This window comes from Chroicocephalus ridibundus, chromosome 10 (genome assembly GCF_963924245.1).
Source record: "Chroicocephalus ridibundus chromosome 10, bChrRid1.1, whole genome shotgun sequence".
Classification (NCBI taxonomy): Eukaryota; Metazoa; Chordata; class Aves; order Charadriiformes; family Laridae; genus Chroicocephalus; species Chroicocephalus ridibundus.
In genome coordinates, this window is record NC_086293.1 from 21568628 (window position 1) to 21593896 (window position 25269).

The window sequence follows — 25269 nt, forward strand, 5'->3', positions numbered from 1 at the left end:
ACTAGCTCCAAAATTAGCTAACTGGCATGTTCCTCACCAACCCTAAAGGGAAAGGCAGAGCTGAAAGGGCAGCATCGAAACAGCAAGAGGCAGCTTACGCACATCATGTCTGAGACTGAACAGCAGAACTTTACAGAGAGGCTTGTACCGGACAAGTAACCGTGGGGGAGTCCTGACTCAGCCTCCACTTGCATCAGCAGAAATATCACCACTCCTCTGGAGTCACCTACAGTCACTATCGCAGACACGCGAGACTTACAAAATTGCCTGCTTTTTGTCCTTTCTCTCATTCTGTTGAAGGCAGGAGACTGGGTTTGTTTTTGTTTTAGAACCCAGATGCAGACTCATGGCCTTAAAAAGCAGCACTGGTGTAACCTTCATTTCCTCCTGTTTCTGCTACTCTCTTAGCCAAAACACACATCACCAGATCAAGTTTGGTTTCAGCAGCTGTAAGCTACACAAAAGGAACTAGTGAAAATCTTTATGGAGGAAATAATATGCAATTTTCTAGCTGAACACCTTTTAAAATGTAATGACAGAAAATAAAATCCTGCATCTGTGCTCAGCAATAACAATCTGTATGCGCGCAGTAACAACATGACACTTGGAATAAGCAAGATCCAGACAAAAAAGAGAGCTTACCCAGGCGTCCAAATCCACAGGCTTGGAATAAAGAGAGTGCAAGAGAGAAAGGAAGGGAAAGAGAAGAAAAAAAGAGAAATCAGTGATTTATGGAGGCCGCCTGCTGCTGCACAATATAGCTTTTAGGATGACAAGTTTAGAAGAGTCCCTTAAAAATGACAAGCATCTTAAACAGCGCAGTGCTGTCCCCTATTGGGAACCGTGCTATTAAAGCAAAACAAAAGCACATGCACCCCCAAAAATAAAAAGAAAGCAAAGGCCCTGAAGACTGCTGCAGGATTGCCCTTTAGGGTGGAAACTAAGGGAAGGCAGCTTCAAAGCAGCCGGTTTCAGGGAGTCATGCAAAGAGCTGCACAATGTTAGAGATGCTGACATCCGAATCATGCACCAATGAACATGGCAACGCGGGACGTACTCAAAAGGAGGTGGCCAACAACTGTGCTGTTTCCAAATCACCTGCAAAGAACAAGTATCCTTTTGCAAGGGCATTTTTGAATGCACAAGCTGACCTACATAGCAAGACATCATCTTTGCTGGACAATTTCAAAGAGTGCTTCCTAACAGAAAGCCCGTTGACTGATCAGATTTCTAACCAGATCCCCCTTCATGGGCAATCAAACACACCTCCAGTGCGCGATCCAAACCTCTGCCAAATCCAAGCTGCCTTCACCTGCTCCTTCTTTTGTCAGCAAGCCTATTTAAGTATGAAGACAAGCAGGCTGCAGCATCACTTCTTGTTTACCTAATACTACTTTTTACTTAACACAGTAACCCAGCAGCAGCAAAGCAAGTACAAGACGATAAACATTTCATGCCCATAACCACCTCCTTCTGAAGCCAAGGCATTTATGAGGCAGCCACAGTTCTCATTTGTTGTCAAGGGCTGCAGGCCTTCCCTGCCTCTCAGGGCTACACTCAATCAGCAGCACGTTTGCTAAGCAGGAACTTCAGAAAGGCTGGCCTTTTTTATTATGATTATTTATTTCAGGGGAGTTGACAGGGCAGGAGGAACTTTCCTCTTGGTCATAGTTCAGTGCCAGAGGGAGCAGACGGTGGAGTGCAATATGTTTATGGGATCTGCCATCATTTTAATGGCACAGGGCAGCTACTTCAGGTAGCTGAGGGATGATGTGTCATCAGCTGTGTGCATCGTCCATCCTCATCCTTTGCAACAGCTGAGAGGGCTGGAACTGAGCATCTACTGTTCAACTGGGGGAAGCCAATTCCCCCCCTTCTGCAGACAGGTTTTATATAGCAGCACTGAGTCCTTGGCCAAAGAAACCAATACACAACAGGTGTTCACCGGTAATCACTGACTGATCTTGACAAAAGCCTGATTTGAATAACATTTTTCTTCCTGCTGATTTTTTTTTATTTTTTTTTTTTTTTTTTTTTTTTTTACAATCACGACAGATGTGCTTAGTTTTGTTTTTTTCAGTTTAGCAATTGCAAGGCTGTCCATCCTCAGCAGACGGACAGGAGGAACACAGGGCTCTTTATGATGCATGTTATTATTTCAGCAGGTAGGTCATCCACACCAATAGCTCTTTACTGGATTTACACCTGTCATCCCTGGGGTGCCTAAGGCATTAACTGCCACATTCCTGATGGACAAACGCTTGCATGACAAAATGAACAGGAGGTACTAACTCAGTGGCACTGGACAGCTGCTGAGAAGAGAGCAAGGAGAAGGAACCAGCCCTATCACTGAGAGGTGGTCCTCCTTATACCCCATAAGATATAATGCACAATAGCAGAATTACAGTTTTAAGAAAGGTAACGCTGTCAGTAAGCACAGAGCATCTCTTCTGCAGGTACTGCCAAAGGCTTTTGTTTTGTCACCTTTCAGGAGGGGGGAAAATTATTACTCCAAGAATAGACAGATACACTCCACTGAATGGAAACAGGAAAATTAAAACAGGTGTAGATGCAGTAGGACATATTGCTGCATTGGGAAAAAATAACTACATTTGGAGTGAAGCACAGAGTAAATAAAATATAATAATAAAATAATACAAAAATGAAAACTCAGGAGGGCTACTGGTTTAAGTTTTGTTACCTTTGCCAAGATTTCTTAGCAGAGCTGCATTTACCAACACTGACTGATAATAAAAGACACAGCACATCCACTAATATTTTCAAAGCTTAAGTAAACTGTTTAAGAAATGAGCAATGTCTGGGTTCCTTGCTTCCTAACTGAGTGAGTTTCACTTCCAGCTCCCACCTGGGGGCTTGCAAGCTTAATGATGCCTGCTGTCTTTTAGCACCCTTGGTCAATACTGCAATACTCTTCTGCTAAAACAAGGGTTAAATTTCTTTTCCAGGTAGCCCACTAGATAGCAATCACAGGAAGCTGAATAAATACTGGACTTAATCGTTTGGGGTCAAAACCAAACCAACATATTCCTTCTTGACAGTGGGATCAAGTGCACCCTAAGCAAGTTTGCGGATGACTCCCAGCTGAGTGATGCAGCTGACAGGCCTGAGGGACGGGATGCCATCCAGAGGGACATGGACAGGCTCAAGAAGCAGGCCCATGCAAACCTCATGAGGTTCAACAAGGCCAAGTGCAGGGTCCTGCACCTGCGTCAGGGCAACCCCCAGTATCAATACAAGCTGGGGGATGAAGGGATTGAGAGCAGCCCTGCTGAGAAGAACTTGGGGGTACTGGTGGATGAAAAGTTCAACATGAGGCAACAATGTGCGCTCACAGCCCAGAACGCCAACCATATCCTGGGCTGCATCAAAAGGAGCGTGGCCAGCAGGCCGAGGGAGGTGATTCTACCCCTCTGCTCTGGTGAGACCCCCCCTGAAGTACTGCTTCCAGCTCTGGACAGGAATGACATGGACCTGTTGGAACCACTACAACCGCTAGTTGAAGCCACTAAAATGATCTGAGGGCTGGAGCACTTCTGCTGTGAGGACAGGCTGAGAGAGTTGGGGTTGTTCAGCCTGGAGAAGAGAAGGCTCCGGGGAGATCTTACTGCAGCCTTTCAGTACTTAGAGAGGGCCTACAAGAAAGATGTGGACAAACTTTTTAGCAGGGCTTGTTGCAATAGGACAAGAGGTAATGGCTTCAAACTGGAAGAGGGTAGATTTAGATTAGATAGAAGAAATAAGTTTTTTTTACAATGAGGGTGGTGAAACACTGGCCCAGGTTGAGCACAGAGGTGGGAGATGCCCCATCCCTGGAAACATTCAAGGTCAGGTTGGACGGGGCTCTGAGCAACCTGATCTAGTTGAAGATGTGCCCGCTCATTGCAGGGGGGGTTAGACCTTTAAAGGTCCCTTTCAACCCAAACTATTCTATGATTCTTGACTGTACCAGAGAGAAGAAGTTATTGAAACAGGATCTCAGGCCAAACCAGCAACCCCTGTCCTAGGTATTTATATGGGGAAAAAGATACAGTCCACTTGGAGAAGACTCTGGTTAGATGTGGGAATTACATCAGTAATGCGTCTGTGCTTCCAAGAACTTCACGTTTGAGCACTGATCCTTCAGGTAGTGCTTGCATTCCCACACATATATCAACAGTCCAACTTCCAATGACATCATGAATACAGCACCGAATTAGTATTTCACACATACAGACTATTTCCAGCACCTTTTCCCAATCCCATACACCACATCACCCATACATGACTGTCATAACGGGCACATCATTCATGTCTGTCATGGTCTAGGCAAACATAAAAATGGCAGTAAGCAATCAAAACAGTTCTGCAGTTGTGGGGGCAGTGGGGAAAGGGATCAGCACGATAAAGCAGCAGCCTTAGGAAGGGCAATGCCTTCGTAACCTGACTGGAACCAGCTTCACCCTAGATGTCCATTACCTTGCCATGGTCAGTAACTCCGTCATATAACCAATTTCACTACAGCATGACCAATGATTCAGGAATTCAGACTACCAGCTTGATAGAGATCTCCTACTTAAGAACTCAAAACAGAGTATTTTTAGGGGCACTGCCAACTTTGGGAGTGGAAGATAGAGTGGGAGATGCGAGAAATGAGAGGCAGCAGGTGCCCAAAACCCAAGACAGCTGCTGGCAACAACTTTTGCACTCATGTCAGTATCTGAAGAGCTCTGCAGCACATATTCTAACATCTTGATGACCAGACGTCATCACTGAATGAGCAAAGAGTCATTTCTTCTTAAGGCACTAATCCAGCTCTAAACTTTTCCACAATGATAGGAATTAAAGCATTTAAAGAATATATCTAGACACTCAGTATCCACTCCAGACCCTTAAACGCTTCCAGTTTAGTAGAAAATTGAAGCAGTATCAATATTAAATGTAATGAGAGTCAGAGATGTAACCAACTGACAAGGGAGAGGAAGCAAGAAGAGACACTGAACAGCAATCAATTTTGAGGAAAGGCTGTGAGTGATGAAATTGCTCGACTCTAATGTATACAGAGCATACAAAACTCTATAAACATGAAGATGGGAAGCAGCAGCAAAGCCCTCTGCCCTTTTATGATTCAGGGACAACTGCACTTCTAATACTTATGGCATTCCTGCAAATAGGTTTGCAATGCTGACAGTTGATGGTTTTCATTTAAAACAAAATAAAGAGAAACCTATGTTATAAAATCAAAAGTAAATTATCTGCTTTCATTGCCTGCTTTAATACTTCAGCCCATCCCCACATTCTCATTCTCCCATCGCTACTTCTATACATGCAGACATACATACAGAGTTTTCATTTTGTAGACTGCCAACAGAGAAGGCATTCAATGTCTATAGAAATCTTGCAGAGTGTAGGCTCTCTAGAGATGTATGCTCGAGATGCTTATTTCTGATAGCAGGCGAGTCAACAGCTCCCTCCAAATTTTTACCTCCTTGCTTAAATTCCTACTCTGCCTGTTAGACATAAGAATCTCCAAGTCCCTGATCAATTTAGCCAAAAAAAAAAAAAAAAAAAGAAAAAAAAAGGAATCTCAAGAGAGGGCATCATGAAATTCTGTATTAATTATGACTTTCTATCCCAGAACATATTTCAGGCCCTACTGAGTAAATGAGGTATTTTCTCATAAAGCTAGAATTGAAGGCCACTCAACTCCTCTTGGATTATTTCTAGCTCATAACCATTAATACAGACTCCCATTATGCTAGCCTAAGGGTGGCATATGGCTTTCTAGGGATAGGACAGACGGGGGAAAATAACAGTTACGCATGCCTATATCCCAATCTCATTTCTGTGCATGCATATGGGGACATAGCTTTCTCTTGCCAGATTCTTAAATACCAAATATATTAGCTTCCGAGTCAAACATAGTACTTCAAACACAACCACTGTTTTGCAAAAAATCAAGATGACATGCATAATCAACCCGTGCGCCTCCAAGCAGTAAAAATGATGAACCATGTGAGTTCTGAAGGAATTCCCTTCCCACATTTGCTCCCCGACACTATATGCAATTTTTACCTGCCTCTGAACAAAACAGACCTTTACAGGCACCAGCCAATGGATACAGGTTTAGTATAGTACAGTGAATACAGAGTTCCTGCCACAAGATTAGAAATCTAATTTCTTTTTATTTAAAAAAAGATTATCTCAAATACTATACAGTTTAAGAGAAATACAGTTGACTTTGCGGTTGCTTTTTAATACAGGCAAAGACCGTCTTAATTACACGGCTGAGTAAGAAAATTCTTGAAAGCCTTCAGTCATGGTCATGCATCCCCTGCCAGTCTCTGAATCCTTCTGCAGGTGGAAAGTCAGGAGCACTTTCAAACATCACAGTTTACGTCTTTACCCACTCTGACAGTCTCCTAAATTTTCCTCTTCTCCCTGCTCTTTCATCCCAGACACACACAGAGCTCGCTTTACACAGCGTTGCAGGGTCGTTATCTTTCTGGGGGCAGAATCCAACCTACCAGTTTGCCAAGATGCATGTGGGAAAGACATACAGTAATCAGCATTTAGTATCAACCAAGTGGATTCCAAAGCCTTACGGAAAGGAGCACAAAAAGCACAGGGGAATCCAGTGAAAATAAATGGGCTAGTACACATACACAATCATGCTTCCAGTAAGGTATTATTTACGGAGTAAAGTGCAGTCAAAATATGTAGAAAGATAGTAGAGGCTGCCGAGGAAAGAAAAAAAAAAATACAGAAGTGAGGAACTTAACCACAATCTCCCTCATTTCTATGATCGCTACAGAGAGACAGGCAGTCAGCACTAAATTTCCCTACAACCAGTTCTGAAAAGGTACCTCGGTCTTGGCCTGCAGCATTCCCTACGTCCTAGGCCACAGTCAGCGTTATGAAAAGGCTGCCAATTAAGTTGTGGTTTTGAGCTATAGACAAAATGTCCACTAGAGACTCTGATTCTTGCTTCCACAGCACTTGCAACCCACTGTGTGTTTTAGGAAGAGAATATACTGGCTCTCAAATACATGCACTCTCGGCGCCTCACAAGGCTGCGATCAGAGAAAATGCTGCAAGGTTGCGTCTTTTAATGACGTCCGAGTATATCAAAATGAAATCATCTGCAAAAAAGAAGAGTGTAGATTCAACAACAACAAGGATTTCGGGCTATTGTAAAACTGTATTCTTTATTTTTGCACTGCAATCTCCAGGGCATGATTGTATCAAGAGCAACTTGCAAATCTATGTCACTACAAAATTTTGATTTCCATTTGATAGGACAATTTGCAGACAGCAGTTTTCCACATTGTGTGAGTGCGTGCTTAACATTTGTAAGAACTACAAGAACTCCATGCCAATTCGATGACACCATTTAATGGGCAATGCAACACACTCTTGCCAAGGCAGATAGCTTGGAAAAAAATCAGGGGTGGTGTGAGCATTCTCTCTTTCTATGAGGGAGCGGTACCTGGCAGTCTCTCAGCAAGGATCACAAACCTGGTGCTGCTGCTGTCGAGAAGCAGAGGGCATAGACTGGTGCAGCAGTAATAAGCAGTTTGCGGAATCTTCCTTAGGAAAAGGAAAGAACATTTCACTCTTGGTGGAGCTCCTGAAGCTCAAAAATGACGTCACGTGCTAAGGAACCAGAGAAATATCTACTCCTGAACCTTTTAATCAAAAGCAAGAAGCTTGAAATTTAGCTTTAAAATAGCGTATGCTCTAAATATAGCAGTCAGATGACCTGATAGAGCTAAGATTCATACTTCATGAGTTTGCAAATTGAAAGAGTCAATCCAGCTCAGAGTATCACAGAACCCGAAAGACAGATTGCTGTATTTATTGTACTAGATACTATTTACAAACATATCTCCACACTGTTTGCTCTCCAATTATAGTTGGGGCACATACAGTCATTTACTTTCTGTGAGCTCTTTTTGTATGCTACACCTCTAAAGTCAATGAAAGTAATTTTAAGAACCTGTTGATTGATTTATTGATCAAATAAGTTGACCAGTGTAATAGACTAGAAATAACCATACAGGAAAGTGATTTGATAACTGGAAACTAGTCACTATAGGCACTGGAAGTCAGGGAAAAACCCTCAAAGGCAGGTTCAGGCTTTTTTTAGAATCTATATTAATAGCGGGCCCTAAAACTTCATTCCTTATGCAGGCCTGCTTGGTTAAGTGCATTCCCCAACCAAATCTCTGAGATAATTCTGCGCAATCCAGTATTAGCTATCAAATTCAGCAGAAGCACCTGGCAGAAGTTTAGCTCCTATTACCAGAAACAACATGAGAAGAAAGGGGAAGGGGGGGGGGGGGGGGTGTGTGAGTGTCTTATGCAAGAGTTTGAGGCAGGAAAGGGGTACTTCTATCTGACCAAGGCCATAGGACAGAAGGAACACAGGTGGAGAACATCATCCACAGGCAGCTTCTAGTGACTCGGGCAGTTTTCCCGTGATTCTATGGTGGGACTTCACCACAACTTTCACCGAGCTCCAACAGCAAGGAGCAGATTATGCCCCTGGCCAGCACCAAAACCCACAAGCCTCATCTCTTAAGTATTCATTGAGATGGCCAATATTTTTTTCCTGTGGATTTAATTCTGATTTAGTGAGGTTTTCAATGAAACATGTTGGCATCTTATCATAAAACTAAGCTGAAGATAATTTGTACTCCTTTACGCGGTCCACTCAGTTGCACGAACTGTCGTCCAACTCAAGCAAGAGGCAAATTAGGATTTGACTCTGTTGCACAGGAGTGGTTTCCTAAGAAGCAGAGGACACGTAGGCTAACACAAAGCAGGAGGCAAAGGAAAAAGCTTGAGTTACCACTATTATTTGTACGGTACTTTAGACAATCTTTTGGCACTGTGGTTTTGGGGAGTTTATATGTATCCCCAACACAATAAAGGAATTAAAAGTCCAGGAATCTCAATAGGTTTTTTTCCCAGAAGCATAAAATTAAAGTAAGAAAAAAAAACATTCAGGTGCAGAAAAAATAAATTAGCAAGATCAAATTCACAATCTCTCATAACCTCTCAGCATTTTTGAAGGTAAATGCCACACTTATCAAAACAACCTTTAAAATAAAAACCTTTAAAAGCCTATTTATCTCATAATATTCTCCTTCCTGCCTGTCATATAATATATGTATTACATACATATAAAATCAAAAGAAAAATCCACTCAAAGAAACCAACACTCCAGTGCTCCATTTTCCATTTAGTGTTGGTTATACACCCAACAGAGACCTTAAAACATTTTAAAGGATCAAGCTTTCCTTCTCATTAGTACCACCGTCACGTTGCTCTGAACTATGGTCATATAACCTTTTGCACCTTTTCACTCTATTGAATCAATCTCCCCTGGCAACTTCTGGTGTGGCACTCCGCTCCCCCTGCCTCCGGCTCTTCTTCCCTCACTAATTCTGTGTTCAGAACTGTGAAGCACAAAATTAGACGTTTCAAATTAAGCAAGGAGAGAGAATGAGAGAACCTTATTAAATCAACATTAGCATCAGAGTGTCTTTAAAAGAGAAACTCAATTGCAAAATATTACTCGTCTCTGTAAAGCTCTTTACATTGACAGAAATGAGACAGGCAGCAGCTGAAGTCGTCTTCCTCTGCCCCCACCTTCCTCTTCGTGCTGGTCACAGCGCTTGAGCAATAAGAGCAGGATCCTTTTCAGACCACAGCCCCAGAGGAAGCAGAGCTTACCTTGAAATCACAAGCACTCGAATTGCCAAGTAAAAAGGACAAGATCTATTAACATGATGTTGGGAGAAAAATACACATGCGCAAAAAAAAAAAAAGCATATTAACACACAAAAGCAGACTCCCTTCTCCTCCCAAGCTTTCCACAACACTGGTCGTTCGCTCAAGTCACAATAACAAGTTACAGTCAATTCTTCACTTCTTACAACAAGGCAAAGAGCCATTTCAAGTTTTAGTTTCCATTCTCCGTCCCCAACAATCAAAGTTACTGACATGATGGTGATGATCAGCACATTCTGTTCCAAAACATAACTTTCTGAATGTGAACCTCCAGTTCCTGGCCAGATATGCTTAAACTCCTTTTCAAGATAAATCACTGAAGTAGCACACCATTCCCCCTTGCTGGATAATTAGACACGTTGTTAAAGCCAGAGATCACCTCTGAGCCTGCACAGTCTTTAAATGCAACTTTCCTTGGCACTTCTTGAATAAGGGTTGATATTTGCACCCCCTGTCAATAGAATGAGTGTTCACGCCTTACATCACTGTGCAGCTGGCTCCGTACTTGTCCGTTGGGCTGCCACCTACAACAGGGGGTGTCTCGTCAGTATCTTGTAGGAAGAGCCTGTAATGTGTGCTGTTAAGGAGTCCTATGGAAACAAACCCTACTACAACAAGTGCACAGAAAAAAAAATTTTCAAAACTATTTCAATTAATAAAAAAAATAAAAATCAGTGTTTAGAGTACCCATTTAGCTAGGCAATATTACCCTAAGGGCAAGCAAGACACGAAACTGAAGTTGAATTCCTGATGACAAAACAAAGCTTTCAAAGCATTTTTGGGCAAAACAGACATTACTCCAACAGAAGTGGAGGCTGAAGCTTTTGACTGCTCCAGTCCTACCACGCAATGGAAACTTCTGTATCAGCCTGACACTACTGAATACTCTGTATTTTGCAGACAGGCTTCCAAGTGCAGATTCTCCATACCAATAAAACAGCACTTTGAGGAGCCAGGGGTGCTGGCAGTTCTGATGCTGACCTCTTCAGAGACATAATAGAAGTGCCCAGTTCCTCGCCTGACATTAACTGAGCGCAGGACAAAGCAGTTCCTACGTGAGAGTTAAGACAAAGTGCACCAGGGAACCAGGAAGAAGGGGCAAGATTAAACTAACACCCACAAGAACTAGTAAGAAAAAGCTAACCTGGTTGTTAAAGGGCTGTCTATTCAACATCCTTGTTTTGTAAAGTGAAATGCTTCATTTTCACCTCAAAGGGCAACAGTAGCAATACAAGACTGCTTGGAGCCTTCCAAAATGAAAGGGTCCAATGAAAACGAGCAATTTACCGTTCAATTATAAAAGCTGAAAAATGGCGAAAACAGAAAAGTCAGAATGAAGCACTGAACCTGCAGTCTTCGGGCTGCCCTTGATGCCTTTTCAGGCCAGTTCAGTAAGAACTCGTTACCAAAATATACTTAACTGTCTGCTACATTCCCCCTTTTCCGGGAAAGGACAACACTAAGCGAAAATTGAAAATATGTTTTTTCTATTCTCTGCTGCAGCTAATTTTCCTCTAGCCTTTCCCTATCAGTCTGACACAGAACGAGAAGTGGCCTCCCATCACCTTCAAGTCTCATCCCTTTGCCTTCAATTCAGTGGGACAATAACTATACTGATGGATGTCTAAACAGAATGATAAAGCAAGGGGCTTAAGTTAAGCGCTAAACATAGTGATCAAAGTTGATAAACTGATATCCCTCAATATGAACACATTAGTTCATGGGATGAGACATAGTTCTCCTGCAAGGCCCTCTTCTCTTGTACGCAAAACACCAAGAACGTCAAAATGGAGGAGTATCTCTTCAGCCTAAAAAAAAGCACTCTAATTTCAGAGTGTTCACTAGGTAATAGAGTCTGTTTTTCCACACGTACCAAGTAATTAGCTCGCACTCACATGCCCAACACTTTCAGCTCTTTAGTGCCCCCATTCTGAAAATTTTTCAGGAAACAGTCAACATTTACCAGCCACACAAAATGTACAACTAAAAAAAGAAACAGTGGAGACAATTTTTGTGCAACTAATTCTAATTCTGTTCCTTTCAAATCACAAGCCAATTTGATAACTCAGCATATACCAACGCCACAACCAAACAATGAAATACATAGGTACTTAACATCGCTTATTACTGAAAGCTCGGAAAAGCTCTAAAAGAAACACAAAGCTTAAAAATCCAAAAAGCATCAAGAACTAAACAACCAGAGGGTTCTGAGGGGTTTTATTCACCATACTATTCGCCTTCAAAGATCTCGGTGAATATCAACGCATCATGACAACACTTCTTGAGATAACTACTATTCCAAGAAAACCAAAGGACAAGCAGGATGCAATAATTTGTCCCAATTCATGCAGAAAATACTAGACAGGATCATGACTGATAACAGAGACCCAAACCACCGAAGAAACCAAGATTTTCATCATCCGTGTATTTGCGCAGATTACTGAAAGGAAAACAGTCACAGTGTACTGATGCTTGCCTGGTAATATCCTTCCAAGATGGCACAATCAGAAAATTATCTCAAAAGATCTAAGTATAATGGAATGAAAGGTTACATACATTTGAGATGAAGGGAAAGAGCTGGAGCAGCAAAAAAGCAATCCCTATTTCATTTTTAAGTCTCTAAGGGACCCGGGAAGCAGCAGTGAATGGTGGAAAGCCATCCACCAAATCCAGGAAACTAATATTGCTTGCAGTGATTAACTCACTCTAGGTGTCAGCCTGCCACCTACTACTGTCAGTGTGGAAAATTCGCTGTAAGCACCAAGAGGATTCTGAAGAAAGGAACAGAAACACTGAAAAAGAGGCAAGACAGACACAAAACAATGCGAAGAGTCACAGCAGCCTTTCCCTTCAGTACTAACTATTGGCTGCAGCACTTAGCCCACTTCTGAGACATCAGTAAAATAGACCCATCTCATCATCGTTCAGTTTTTCAAGCAGCAGATCGGGAATTAATATTCACGGGTTCTATGACTGACATAATTGCAATTTAAAAAGGGCAATTAATCATCAGCCACACTGGCGGCTGACTTACCAGGCTGGGATCCTTTCTCTCCACACCTGCCAACAAACTCACGGGGGGCAAAAGCATCACACATGCACACAGAGCCAGGAAGCGCCATTCTCCCTCTTAGCCCCAACTCCAGGCTTCACACAATATGCTGTGGGGACTTTTTTTATTGTTTTTTTCTCCTACATGTGCTCCAGCGGAATAATTCATCCACCCTTTCACCCAGCGGCTTCCCCACGATGGCCAACCAATCTCCCTTGCCACATGGATAAGGAATGCTCTCTTCACGTTGTATCTCACTCGTGTCAGCCAAGAGAACTGAGACAACGAGCTCCGTCACCTACATCATGGATTTCTCATCTCCCCATTTTCCTTTGTATCTTTGCATGAACTAATATTTTTAAGAGTAACACCTCATCCCATTCCTACTTGGAAAGTATATTACAAAAGGTGAGAGAGTACAGCTCCAGAGAAGCAAATAACATAGGCTCATGGAAACTTCAAACCTGGCAAATGGTTTTCATAAAATGAGTCCAAAAAGCCACTAAGGCAGTATTTACTTCCATGCTCTTATGGGAAGGTTTTTAAGCATGCTTTAAACAAAAGCGAAACCCAAGCAATTGTTCTGGGTATTAGTTTCGCCACTTGAAAATCTTTCTATATGAGCATCTATTGCCAGATGTGAAAGGTATTTCAACCAAGAATATATGTAGAAAAGAGACATTTGGAAATTTGTTGATGGCGTTCAGGTTCCCAGAAAGTCCTGAGACTAAATTATTGCAGGATGAGTACATAACCTCGCATACGAAGTACAATTCTTAATATAACACCCTTTCCTGAGTAGAAGCAAGCCATCAAACTGACCACCTTATTATGCCACTTTATTTATCTGCAAAGCACTTAAAACACTATGGTGACAAATACCATAGAAAATAAGCATGAGATCGAGGGAAAGATTTAGAGCTCAGCAAGCGGTGAGGTCTTCAAGTGACACACTTAAGATGATGTTCTTGGGCCAAATATACAACGTACTTCTAGGCCAAAGAAGTCTTGCTCAAAAAGGTGCCACTGCTGCCAGCCAAGTGCAGCAGACAGGTAAGGACTGAGGACGCAGGACGTAGCACAAGCTGTATGGTCCTCCCCTCCTCATTCCTGTCAGTCAGCAACCAGAAATTGCCTTCATCATTAACAATACAGGAAAAGAAATCATAACAATACAGGAAAAGAATTCTGTGCTTTCGTATGTGAAAGAGAGTAATTTGAATCCTAAGAATTAAGTCAGGATGGAAGCTGGAACACAATTACATATTGCACGTCTTGGTCAGAGTTCCAAACAAAGGTAGTTGGCAGAACGTCTCTGCCAGCAGATGACACCAATAAATGGCCTCATTTCCATCTATTATAAGATAATAAACAGGCCTTGCTTTCTCATACTGTCCTTATTTCTATCAGGTGCCTCTCAAGATTAGCTGTATTTTTGACACACGCTCCAGGTGTTCTTCATCCACAAAGCTCAATGCATCATTGCGAGTTCAATGAGGTGTCTACAACCCACTTCTCTCAGCTTTGTGAAACTAGGCAAGCAAAATTAGGAGACCCCTCCAGCTTTTTCCTCATTCAAATTTTGCAGGGCTTTAGTAATCTCTTAAAGAACATTCTGATGCCAAACAGATCTTTACCTTCAAAGGACTCAAGTATTATGTTGCCCACTTGCCTTCTGTTTGGAAAGGACCGATCTTGTCCTCCACTAACAAAATCACTCCTTAACAGATGAGTGTGGTGTTAAGAAATAGCAGGTATATAACGTATGTATCCTCTCTCAATTTATGAGTAAATACCCTGCAACTCAGTTGCTTTTCCTCGCAATGACCAGCTGCATCAAAGTCTTTTACCGGCTCTTGGAGAGAGCATTTGCTGCAGAGTTGGGAACAAACAGGGGGGAGGAAGAAATTAAAAAAGAGAAAGTGCGGGGGGGGGAGGGGGATGGTGGTGGTGTGGAAAGAGAAATACAAAGAATCTTTCTCAACCACAATTGGCACTCCTGGGCTGCTGCCCAGGATCATGGATGCTTCATTTCTTAAATTTCTTCAGATGAAAAACAAATAATTGTGCTTCCAAGTTTTCCTAACACCTGTAATCTTAATGCCTGCAATCAGCACTTGCTCACATCTTTATCTTCAAGCCCATATTATGAAGTTTTGATAAGCTTTTCCTTCCCAGTGTCTCTCACTCCACATGGATAAGAGCCACTAATAGAAGACGGAGACCAAAATCCTTGCCTCTTCTATTGCCTACATTTAGCAATCAGCAACTGCCTGAGTATTGTGTGAGACCCAAAGCACCGCCGTGTATTACACACTTATCTCTGCAAAACCACGCTGCACAAGTGACAACTTCCAGGCAGGGGGGAGGGGGAATTGTGCAGCTTTGCGATAATTAAAGCGTAGACGAGTGTCACTGCTGTAGATAATTATGCATTAGCAGTGAAATTACTTAATGGAATGAAATAAACTAAGCCAAATGTTTTGTTTTAAAGGGAATTTAGGGTCTGCAAAAGGTGCCCAACTGACAGCCCAGGAGAGTGAGAATGACAGCCCTCCGTCATTCACAAAAACGGTATGACACCGCAAGAGCCTGGCAGGCTTCCACCTCCCACCCAGGCACAGGGTGGGCAGGGGAGAAGCTAAAGAAAACTTCAGCCTCCCCGGCCATTCAGGCTCTGATCTGTCTGATGAGTGCCCACATAGGGACCAGTCACCAAGTAGAGAGGAACAACTGACTGCGATCACTTCCTAAATAAAGATACCAGCTCTGACGAAAAGGATTATTTCAACCCACAGATCTTCCACAGCCCACCCTCACAAGCATCCATCAGAGAAAAGAAACATGTTTAATCACTGTCAGTACAGACAAGACTCCAACCAACGACAGAAGCAACAGGGTAAGTAGGTACGCGGCCCACAATGAAACCACCTCCTCCTACCAAGCCCACAAGGTCTTCCCCCATCCTCTCCTCTTGCCTCAACAATTGCGCACCTACACACACTCCCACCGCTGCTCTCGTCTAGATGGCTCTCAACATCATCCTCCCGCTTGTTAAAACAAGGACTCTCAAGGTCAGTCAGAATTTATAAGGCAGCCATTTCATCTTCTGTGCTTCCCTGGCTACATTCCTTCCTAAAAGCTGCTGAACATTGGAGATTCTGCTGGGCCTGAAAGCCCTGCCAACACCAGGGCCAATTAGGAGTTTCAGGATGATGCATATTAAAGTTATTATGGGAGGCAGTTATGCAGCCAGAATAAATCTTAACTGAACCTTTAAGTGGTTTTTATAACTCTTGTTTCTCCTTCTTGAAAACAGATGAAAAGATACAAATCTCCTCCCTAAAAATCTGCAGGGATTTCAGCCAACCACCAACTTGTCCCTGATGAGAAGATTCTGCCCTCAAAGCAGTAATTCATTTTGTCCAAGGCCAGCAGATCATCTTTATGTTTTAAACGCCAAATCACTCAAATCAGTCAGAAACTTAGAATATCAGTGAAGACTGACCGGAGATACTGCATTTACAAAAGGCACTGCATACACATCTCAAACTTCTGCTGAAAGAAACTCCAGTGGCTTTTCAGTACAGGCCTTCGTAGACAGTCTGCGTAGCCTGACTGCAGATAGTCAAACTGACACAGGTATTATATAGTCAGTTTTTATAGACCAAGTTTTGTAGGTAGTATCTAATTAGAAGGCTAGGATGTAGGTCAAAACAGTGAATCTTAAAGAGGATCTGAGGAACGGAGGCAGCGACGTCAGTTTTGATAGCGAGCATGAGATGTCATTAGGTGAGCATCTGCCGCTCTCCTCCCACCACTTCCAAAACCAAACTCGCTCTCAGCAGCAGTTACCTACCCCTCCAAGAAGTACTACTAGAAAACAACTAGACAGCTGAAGACCAAAGAGAAATCTGAGGTGGCTGAGAACATACCACATCATTTGTGGGGAAACCTGCAGAGTCTTCATGACAACCGTGTCCTCCCCTGAATACACAGGGGCTTCACAAGCTGCTAGATCCATGTATTTAAGCATGCAAGCGAGCCCCAGGAAACATGGTGAGAAAATGAAAGAGAGAAGCAGGCTGATTCAACACACATCTCCAGTTTGTAAATTATGCCAGTGCACAGTGGCCTCATCACTTCAAATGATGCATTTCTACAGAAATCAATGAACTTCAAAAACTTAGGGTAAACGCATCCTGAAAAATATTATGGTAACTCGGGGAGATGCTAGAGTCAGAACGAAAACAAATAAGCAAAAAAAAAAACCTCTGAGACATTTCAATGGTATGCAAGTAATTTGAGGGCTCAGCAGTTCCCGGTCCGCCCCTGGAAAGGAATCTTCATGGGTGTCCCTTCACTGCCACCTTCAGGAAATACTCACTGCTGCTTTGAAAATGTTCTCGACACAGCAGGAGAAAAAAAAGTACGAACTCAGCGAAGGCATCATCACTGGCATGCAACTGAGATGCACATTAAAAATCTTTAGTTCCAAAATAAGAGTACTACAGCTAGAATCACGTCCCAAAAAACTGAGGAGAAGAGCACAGAGTCTGCAAGATCAATACACAGAGCAGTCACCGGGCTGAGCAGCGGTTTTGACCCCAAATAAGATACATAATTCATCTCCCAAATGCTGCACATGAGGCAGGTAATAGATTTTCCCAGATCCTAAATTCAAAGGGGTACTAATGAGGATATGCCGTTTATGGATTGTTTATTAGACTCCATTTGCACCATTCCATTTTAAAGTCTCGCTTGAAAACCCAACAAACTCCCTCCCTCAAAAATAATTTTAAAAATAAGCAAATCAAAACTGCTTTGCTAATGAAAATGGAAAGTTGCATAAGAATTCAGAGTCAGTAATGAAGTGGGAAAAAAATAATGCACAGGTTAAAAAAAGACATTCTAATGTTATTTATTTATTTATACACATGTGTGCACAAGATGCACCTTAAGTCTCCGGACAGTATATTGACTTCCCAGTAGATGACATGAATTATCAAGCAGGAAACTTGGTTCCAAATCAGCCTCCACCATAGCTCTTAAAATAGGCAAATGACTTGCTGAACAGTGAAGCCTAACCAAGCTCAACAGCAACATCTGCTGGCCAACGAGCAACACTATGAAATTCATCTAATAGGTAAGTTTATTATTCATTCTTACAAAGATGTGAATTTTTACTGCAGTTTAGGAATGCCCAGTAAGAGACATTTCTTGTGCGGAAAGCTGATGTAATTTCTAAACACGTATGCAAAAAGCATGGCAAAATTTTGCTTGCACTTGCATGCGCGTGTAGTCAGAAAAATCTGTCATCTACCATTATCTGCCCACAGACGCACTTGACAGCAAAACAGTGAAATTAAGAGGGGTTAAAATTCACGTTAGTGAGACTAACTTGCTGGAGGCGATCTCTTCTATCTAGCCACTTCCATCTGAAGAACACCCAGGCCACCCCTTGAACTACTTTCTTTCCTAAGGGAGTAGCTCGCATGTGCAAGGCCTGAGGCAGCGAAGTATTTATCAGCCACGCTAGTCCCATCTACACAGAGGAGAATGGCAGGTAAGACCATTAGAGCTCCTTTCCCTCCAGGTGCCTTAACACATTCCTTATTAACCTTAGAAAATAAGCCTGCTATGGCAGAATGACATTATTGGAGCAGGAGCACAGCTAATGGTCCCCACTTAATTTGGGCACAAACTGATACTCTATCTACAGTAATTACAACGAAAACTCTTACCCCAGATGCATAAAATTTGATGAACTACTTCTAAAGTGTTCTGAAGAAAAGAAAATGCAGGTGGCTGGCAACAGCTTCCAGATTACATTCAGACCTTCATCATGATCTGGAACAAGGGCAGAGTGACCTGAGAGCGCTGGCTTCTGAACACAGCCTTCTGAACAGCCATCAGACGGGAAAAGGTGTTGATGCATCCCACTTCTCTTACCAGTAAAGGAACAGTGTCAAATTCTTACTTGACCACAGAGAACCACCTCTTTTAGCAGGTCACTGGTACAGCAAGAAATCACATGCAATTAGGGTTTTAACAGAACTCTATGATAACCTTCAGTAGCACAAAGCTTAGAAAAATTACACTGCAAAATGCTGAGCCTTGAAGAGGAAAAGGCATGCTGGCTGGCTGGCTGCGGGGGGGACAACTTTTTAAATGATAGAAAAGTATAGGCTGGACTGACATTCATTATCTTTACAGTCATAGTTTGCTTTGCAGTTTAAAGCTCTCGTGCTTTTCCAAGTTTTGTACTTGAAACAAAATTCTTTTACCCTGAAAAATTAGGGAAGAGGATTTAAGAAACATGCTGGTTTATTTACAGCTGACGTAAGTTTTTGTTGGTGGTCTTTTTTTGTTTTGGTTTTTTAGGATGCTGTTTTGTTTTGTGGTGGTTTGTTCTTTGGTTGCTCTGTTTGTGGGTCTTGGGTTTTTTTGGTTTGTTTGTTTTTTGGTTGGTTTTTGTGGGTTTTGGGTGGGTTTTGTTTTGTTTTGTTTTGTTTTTTTTTTTAAACATACCCATATTCCCAATCCCCCTTTTTCCACATTTAGCTGTTAAACTAGGAGAGCATAACACATGAAAATACAAAAATGACTGATTGCTCAGGTCCTCAGCTGGGAAGAGAACAGCTTTTGTAAGGAACCATTTGTGTATTGGAAGTTTGGAAGCTGCAGAGGGGACTCTCAGTTTCAGCTCAACAGTGCCAATTACAGCTATAGCAAGATGAATACTGAGGAACGAATCCATTCTGCTCAGAGGCTGGAGAGAAGGGAAAAGGAGAGAGAAGAGATAGGAGCATGTGTTTAGGAAAAGAAAAGGGGCTTGAAGTCATTTGCTAGACAGTGAACCACTTTTTCCATGGCAAAAGCATTAGGCTGAAGATCCAGTGAATGTGCGTGGCAAGCTCTCAGTCCTAATTGGAAGAGCACTGGTTATTTAACAAATGTGTCCTTACTCTAATGTACTATTCAAGTAGGTATTAAACTATGGAGTTTTTTTCTTTTGGACAGTAATTATACATAGCCCTGCTCTATCTGTCTGTTTGATCAATTTTTACTCTCGACTCCTACGGCATCATCCTTCAAGTTTGCCCATTATCACAAAGTCTTCAAGGCTAAAAAGGCTCTAAACCCCCAATGTAACACGCAGACAGGAAAAAGAAAGCCAGCTAAGTCTCTAATTCCTTCGCCCCCTCATAAGCTTGCAGGTGTTCTATTTTCGTTGTCTAAAAATCAAAGAGAAAGTCATCAGCTCATTTCCTCTCCCTTAGTACAATCCTTTTTAAGAAGCTACTTTCCATCATGTTTTACTCAGTACTCATAAATAATATAGATAATTGCAGATGGTCATAACAAACAAGCAGAGAAAGTATACATATATAGTACAAAGGAAACAATAAAAATTCTGATGTGCTCCAAAAGCAGAAGGAATTCCTGGCAAATAGCAACAGTTGCATCCAGGTTATTTTTTTAGTTGATGTAAGGCAATCATAGAGCCAAAAATAATATAGGGACAGACTTTACACAAAGCTAAACAAGGGTGTTGGCAGCCCACTTCCTTCTGCAGCACATATTTCCTACCTCCTCCCCACGTACACTACACATAGCTATTTCTTCCCTAAAAATTTGCATTAGGAAGGAGGAATATTGCTCATGGAAAGATAGGTTTAAAACTGCTGAAACTCCAAAATACATAAGCAGCACGCAATTAGGAAGATATTATGCTGGCTGTAATAAGAAACTCTAAGAGAGTCCACCCAGCTGCCCAAGAGTTAACATTATGCGTTTCTCATCAAAACCTCTTCCAAGAGGTTAAGCACACAATAGTCTATCTAAAGCACAGCTAGAAAGGCTGCTTGAAATTCCACACATGTGCCTCAGCAATGTATTTCTATTAATGTCCAGTGTGTGTCAGCGTGAAGATAAGGTACCAACATCATGTCCAACCAGCCAGCTAGAGAATGGGACGCCGTGTAAAACATTGTCTGATGCTTAGAATCCGGAGAACAGTGGCGTTTGCAATCTCACCCGCTGCACACGTGCCTGATAACGCCACCAACGAGGAAAGGCAGCAGGAGCAAACCACCCCGCAGTTTTGGGAAACTAAAGAGACGGAGGGAGAGAGTAGCAAACAAGAATGAAAATAAACTTCATCAGCAAATAGAAGCAGACTAAAGGGTGCCCAACTGTAGTAGAGGTTATAAAAAAAAAAAAGGAAAAAGCTTTTGTGAAATTTACTCTTCATATCAGCTTGCTTTAACTTTTCTTTAAGGTGAGAAATAAATAACATCGGAGCTTATTTTGATTTCTCCCGTCGTACCGTGTAGACTCAGCTTCCTCTTCTAGTACGATCCAACAAAGCTATGTGCATTGGGAGACTTGTGGAAGACGCTGTATTTGAGGAAATGTGATCTTGAACAGGAGACATCTGCTCTGTTGGGCCTGGTACTTGAGGTTTGAGAAGCCCGTATGTTACCATCAGCAGCTGCTGCATGGGAAACTGCTGGAATAGCCCATGCGGGTCTGTGCTGTGCGCTGACGGGTGCTATCATGCAGGTAACATTCCAGCCCATCAGGAAACTTCCTATTAGCTGAACAGCTTGCTAATACAACCTGTAACTTACCTATCTTTGAGAAAGGTAAACCAAATGCAGACGAAGGAGCGGAATGCAGTGATGCTGACTGGGAGACCACTGCACATCGAGGAGGTGGTGATCCACAGAAGAGTGAACCTGAGCAGGCGCAGGGCTGTGCTGTGCTGCACGCAGAGGTACAGCACAGCCTTCAGGTCTGTCTTGTGCTGCACAGACTCCTCAGCATCCTAACGGAGGAGCCTGCAGGCAGCTGCCCCTTGGTAGCGGCCCCTGCAGCACCGTGCCTTTATCTACAAGAGCAGCAAGACATTCTCATGTGAACATCCTTTATGAATGGAGTTGTTTTCTTGTAAGAATATAATTGCTCAAATGACCAAAAAACGGAGGAACCTCTCCATCTGCACAGCCATGGGAAAATCCATCCAGAGTTTGTCCAATTCTGCATGAAAGCAGGGCTCCTGGCATCTAAAGGGACTTAAGATTTACTTGCTATCTATGGTCCTCTTTTTATTCTATCTTACTAAACCAGCTATTTTATTAAGCCACTTGTCAGCCTTTCTTGCCAAGACCCAGGAAGAATCCTGCATCGTTTCTCTCTCACACCACCCCCAGTGCGGAACACTCTGCCCATCTCAGGTATCTTCTTTCCCGCCCCTCTGTTGCCAACGAGGATCACGTCAAGATCTACATGTTAAGGTTCCAAGAAAAGGTGGCAGAAGCATCAAAGCTAGTTTTCATGGCATTTAGGGAATATGACAGAAGTGACATCCCGTGGCAGGTCACATACCTCGCATCCCCATCGTCTGAGAGTGCAAAAGCAACCCAAGTGTTACATTCAGTGCAAACTTATTTCCTAGCTATTATATCAGCACTTTAAAACTATAATCTTGCTTTCTTTTTAAGTAACACTTTCCAGTCAGAAACATCAAGAAAATTTTCAGTGATCAAGGATCACTGATTCGAGATTCAAACATTGTCATTTTTTAGATAGAATACAATGAATACTGGAAAGCTATCACCAAACACTACATTAGATATATATAATATCCGGAATACTCAAAACAGACAAGCAAAATCATAATGAAAAAATAAAGTTTAACCAAGTTAGTAGGAACTACATTCTTATAACACTCTCAGCCGTCACACTTACGACAATCTCATACTACAAACCATACCACATTTGACTAATACTGGCTTGGAGGAAAGGAAAGTCTTCTAAAACACCCTGATGCATTACCGAATCTCTGTTGCTTATGCCCACAAAATTAGCTGCAAAATTATAACAAAATTCTACAACTCCACAGTAGCCTGGCAGTAAAAAAAAAAAAAAAAAAAAAAAAAAATGCAGTATTAGCTTTGCCGGACCATTCATGGAAAAATATCAACATATTATTCTCTTATTTCTTTATGAATATTTTGTAGTTATAGATAGGGGAAAAGGAAGGCTAATCTTATCTTTTGCTTCTTAAAAGATGGAATGGCTTTACAGTAACCCTAAGTCAGAACAAATGAATCTGGAAGAAGTTTCTGTGGAGTATATGAACTTGGTAGACAAAAAAAAAAAGTGTGAAATATGGGCACAGGAGAATTGAAGGCAAGACAGGGGAAGGAGGCAGCACCACAGACAACTTCAATTTGTTGCAGCTGTAGGATTTAAAAGAGGCCAAACTTGTGATAAGGTGTCTTAGTCCAACAGACTACAAAAATGAGAAGCTCAAACAACCATCAGCTGCTGAAATCTGCAAAAACTCTCCAAACACAAATTAACCTTCAGTCAGGAGATAAAAGACTAGCTGCAGAAATTGGAAGTTGTTAAAAAAAATGCAACAAATCAGAGCAGCAGTAGAAGGGAAAATGAGGAGTACATAGGCAGCACCTTACCCATAGCCAGATAACAGCATTGCCTTCCCTCAAGAGAAGATGGAGAAAAAGGAGGTTTTCTTTTGGTTTGGCTTTGGTTTTACTTTCTGGGTTCACTGTAGCACACATTCTCCAAAATTGCTTTAGTTAAATCTAGACCTCGCTAATGCTCCAGGGAGAGGAAGTTAACAGCTTGCTGGAAGTAGAAGACTTGTAGAACCTCACCATGCCAAGCTTAAGTTTAATGCGAACCTTTCCAAAGTCCACCATTTAATACTGCAAGATTACTTTCTATAGGGATCCCTTAAATGTTTAATGATTTCAGAAAAAGAAGTAATTCCTTCACTGCAGAAATGCACCCACTTCTACAGTAGAAGGTAGCAGCCAAAGAGAACTCCAGCTGTGGGGCGAAAGGAGGGATGTTCTGGCCAAAGAGTATAGAATAACAGAGCACTAACTTTAAAGACTCCACACATGAATATATGTTCTTTAAAAGGAAAGTCTAGAAAAGTACCCCTTAGCTCAGAGACCAAGAATGAGAGGGACAGAAGGAACAAGGTCTGAAGCTACTCAGCCCAGCTATTTAAATCCCCCTATCAATAACTTGCAACGTTTTGTAATAAATCATTAAGGCTTAAGCCAAAAAACACATCTTACCATTTGTATCAACACATTTAAAAGGCAGTTTTATTCAATTAGTGAAAGGAATCAAAAACAACTGCGTTGCAAATTCTAGCTAAAGATACCACCACTCCTGCTAACCTACTCGGGGTCCCCGGCTGGTTTTGCATGCACTAGGGGTAGGTATGGGAGTGTTTGACACGCAGTAGGTGAATGCTCTGCAAATAGCCAAACTGCAGGGAACAAGGCTCATCAGGAGGTACCGCTCCCACAGCTGGCAGTACCCACACTGTATGGGGGAATTAGTGTTCTGCTAACGAAATGCACCAGTCATTTTGCAAAGAAAACCTAAAAATTAATCTGAAAAAAAAGGTGCCATTCCTTTAGTAAATACATGTAGATACTTGTTGCTAATCACTGTACCATCAATGAAAATCAACTTGGGAGGAAAAAAAAAAAAAAAGAAAAACATAAATGGGCTTTTTCCTCCTTTTGCACTATTATTTAAAACAAGCCTCCATTCTTTCCAACTTAAATCAATGTTTTCTGTTAAATCCACAAAAAAAAATTCAATCAAGAAACATTTACAGAAATTAAAGAACCACTAAACTCTGAACCCCAAGATTTGCATTAGCAATGTCTCCTCCCAGAACCAATCTATTTCATAGAATTTTTACATATAGGAATTTCCTATATGTAACTTTAGAAAGAGAAGGGGTTTAGCTCGATGTGCTACATTTTAGATGCAAAGCAAACAAGACCAACAAAACTAGCCCTGATGTGAGCAGTATCCAAACCATAATGCAAAGCTCATGGAGACAATACCTTTCATTACATCAACCCAAATAAATAGGGAGTCAAAAAATGACAAGTTTTGACGACAGAGGCCTCACCTCAAAAACGGCACTCTCACTTCAGTGATGGCCCCACGCTGTCATAGTTTCAACAGTTTATGTGTCCAGTTTACCAGATCTCACCTGGTCACTCCAGCTTGTCACAATGATATGAGATTATGCACCACAAAACCCCTGTCTAATCTAGAGGTGCTTACCTATGGTTAATCAGCCAGGATAAAGCTGATCCCCAGCTTAACACAAAGTAAATGAAAGCTTTAACAAAACTAAATCATGTTCAGCATCGTTTCTAAAACCATCTTCAGTACCAGCTCAGCTGCATCTACAGCTGATACTGCTCATCAACAGTGGACAATTCACAGCAAAAAATGTAAGCGAGATTGGCTTAAAGCTTCATCAGTGACCAGAAACATAAAGAACTTTCCATGAATAGGCCAATCGGGTCATTCCTCCACCTCTACAAGGCCAAAAAGAAACACTG

The 25269-nt window shown here is 41.9% G+C and overlaps 1 protein-coding gene across 2 annotated transcripts in view; it reads right to left on the minus strand.

The window, feature by feature from the left end:
- The window catches only part of CHCHD6 (coiled-coil-helix-coiled-coil-helix domain containing 6), a 115580-nt gene that overhangs the window by 78891 nt on the left and 11420 nt on the right, over window positions 1-25269 (minus strand). The window contains exon 5 of one of the 2 annotated variants that reach the window (XM_063348319.1): window positions 643-663. The exons of the other annotated variant lie outside the window; for it this stretch is intronic. Coding sequence (XP_063204389.1) covers window positions 643-663 — 21 coding nt within the window. The remainder of the gene's footprint in view (window positions 1-642; window positions 664-25269) is intronic. 2 annotated transcript variants of the gene reach the window in all.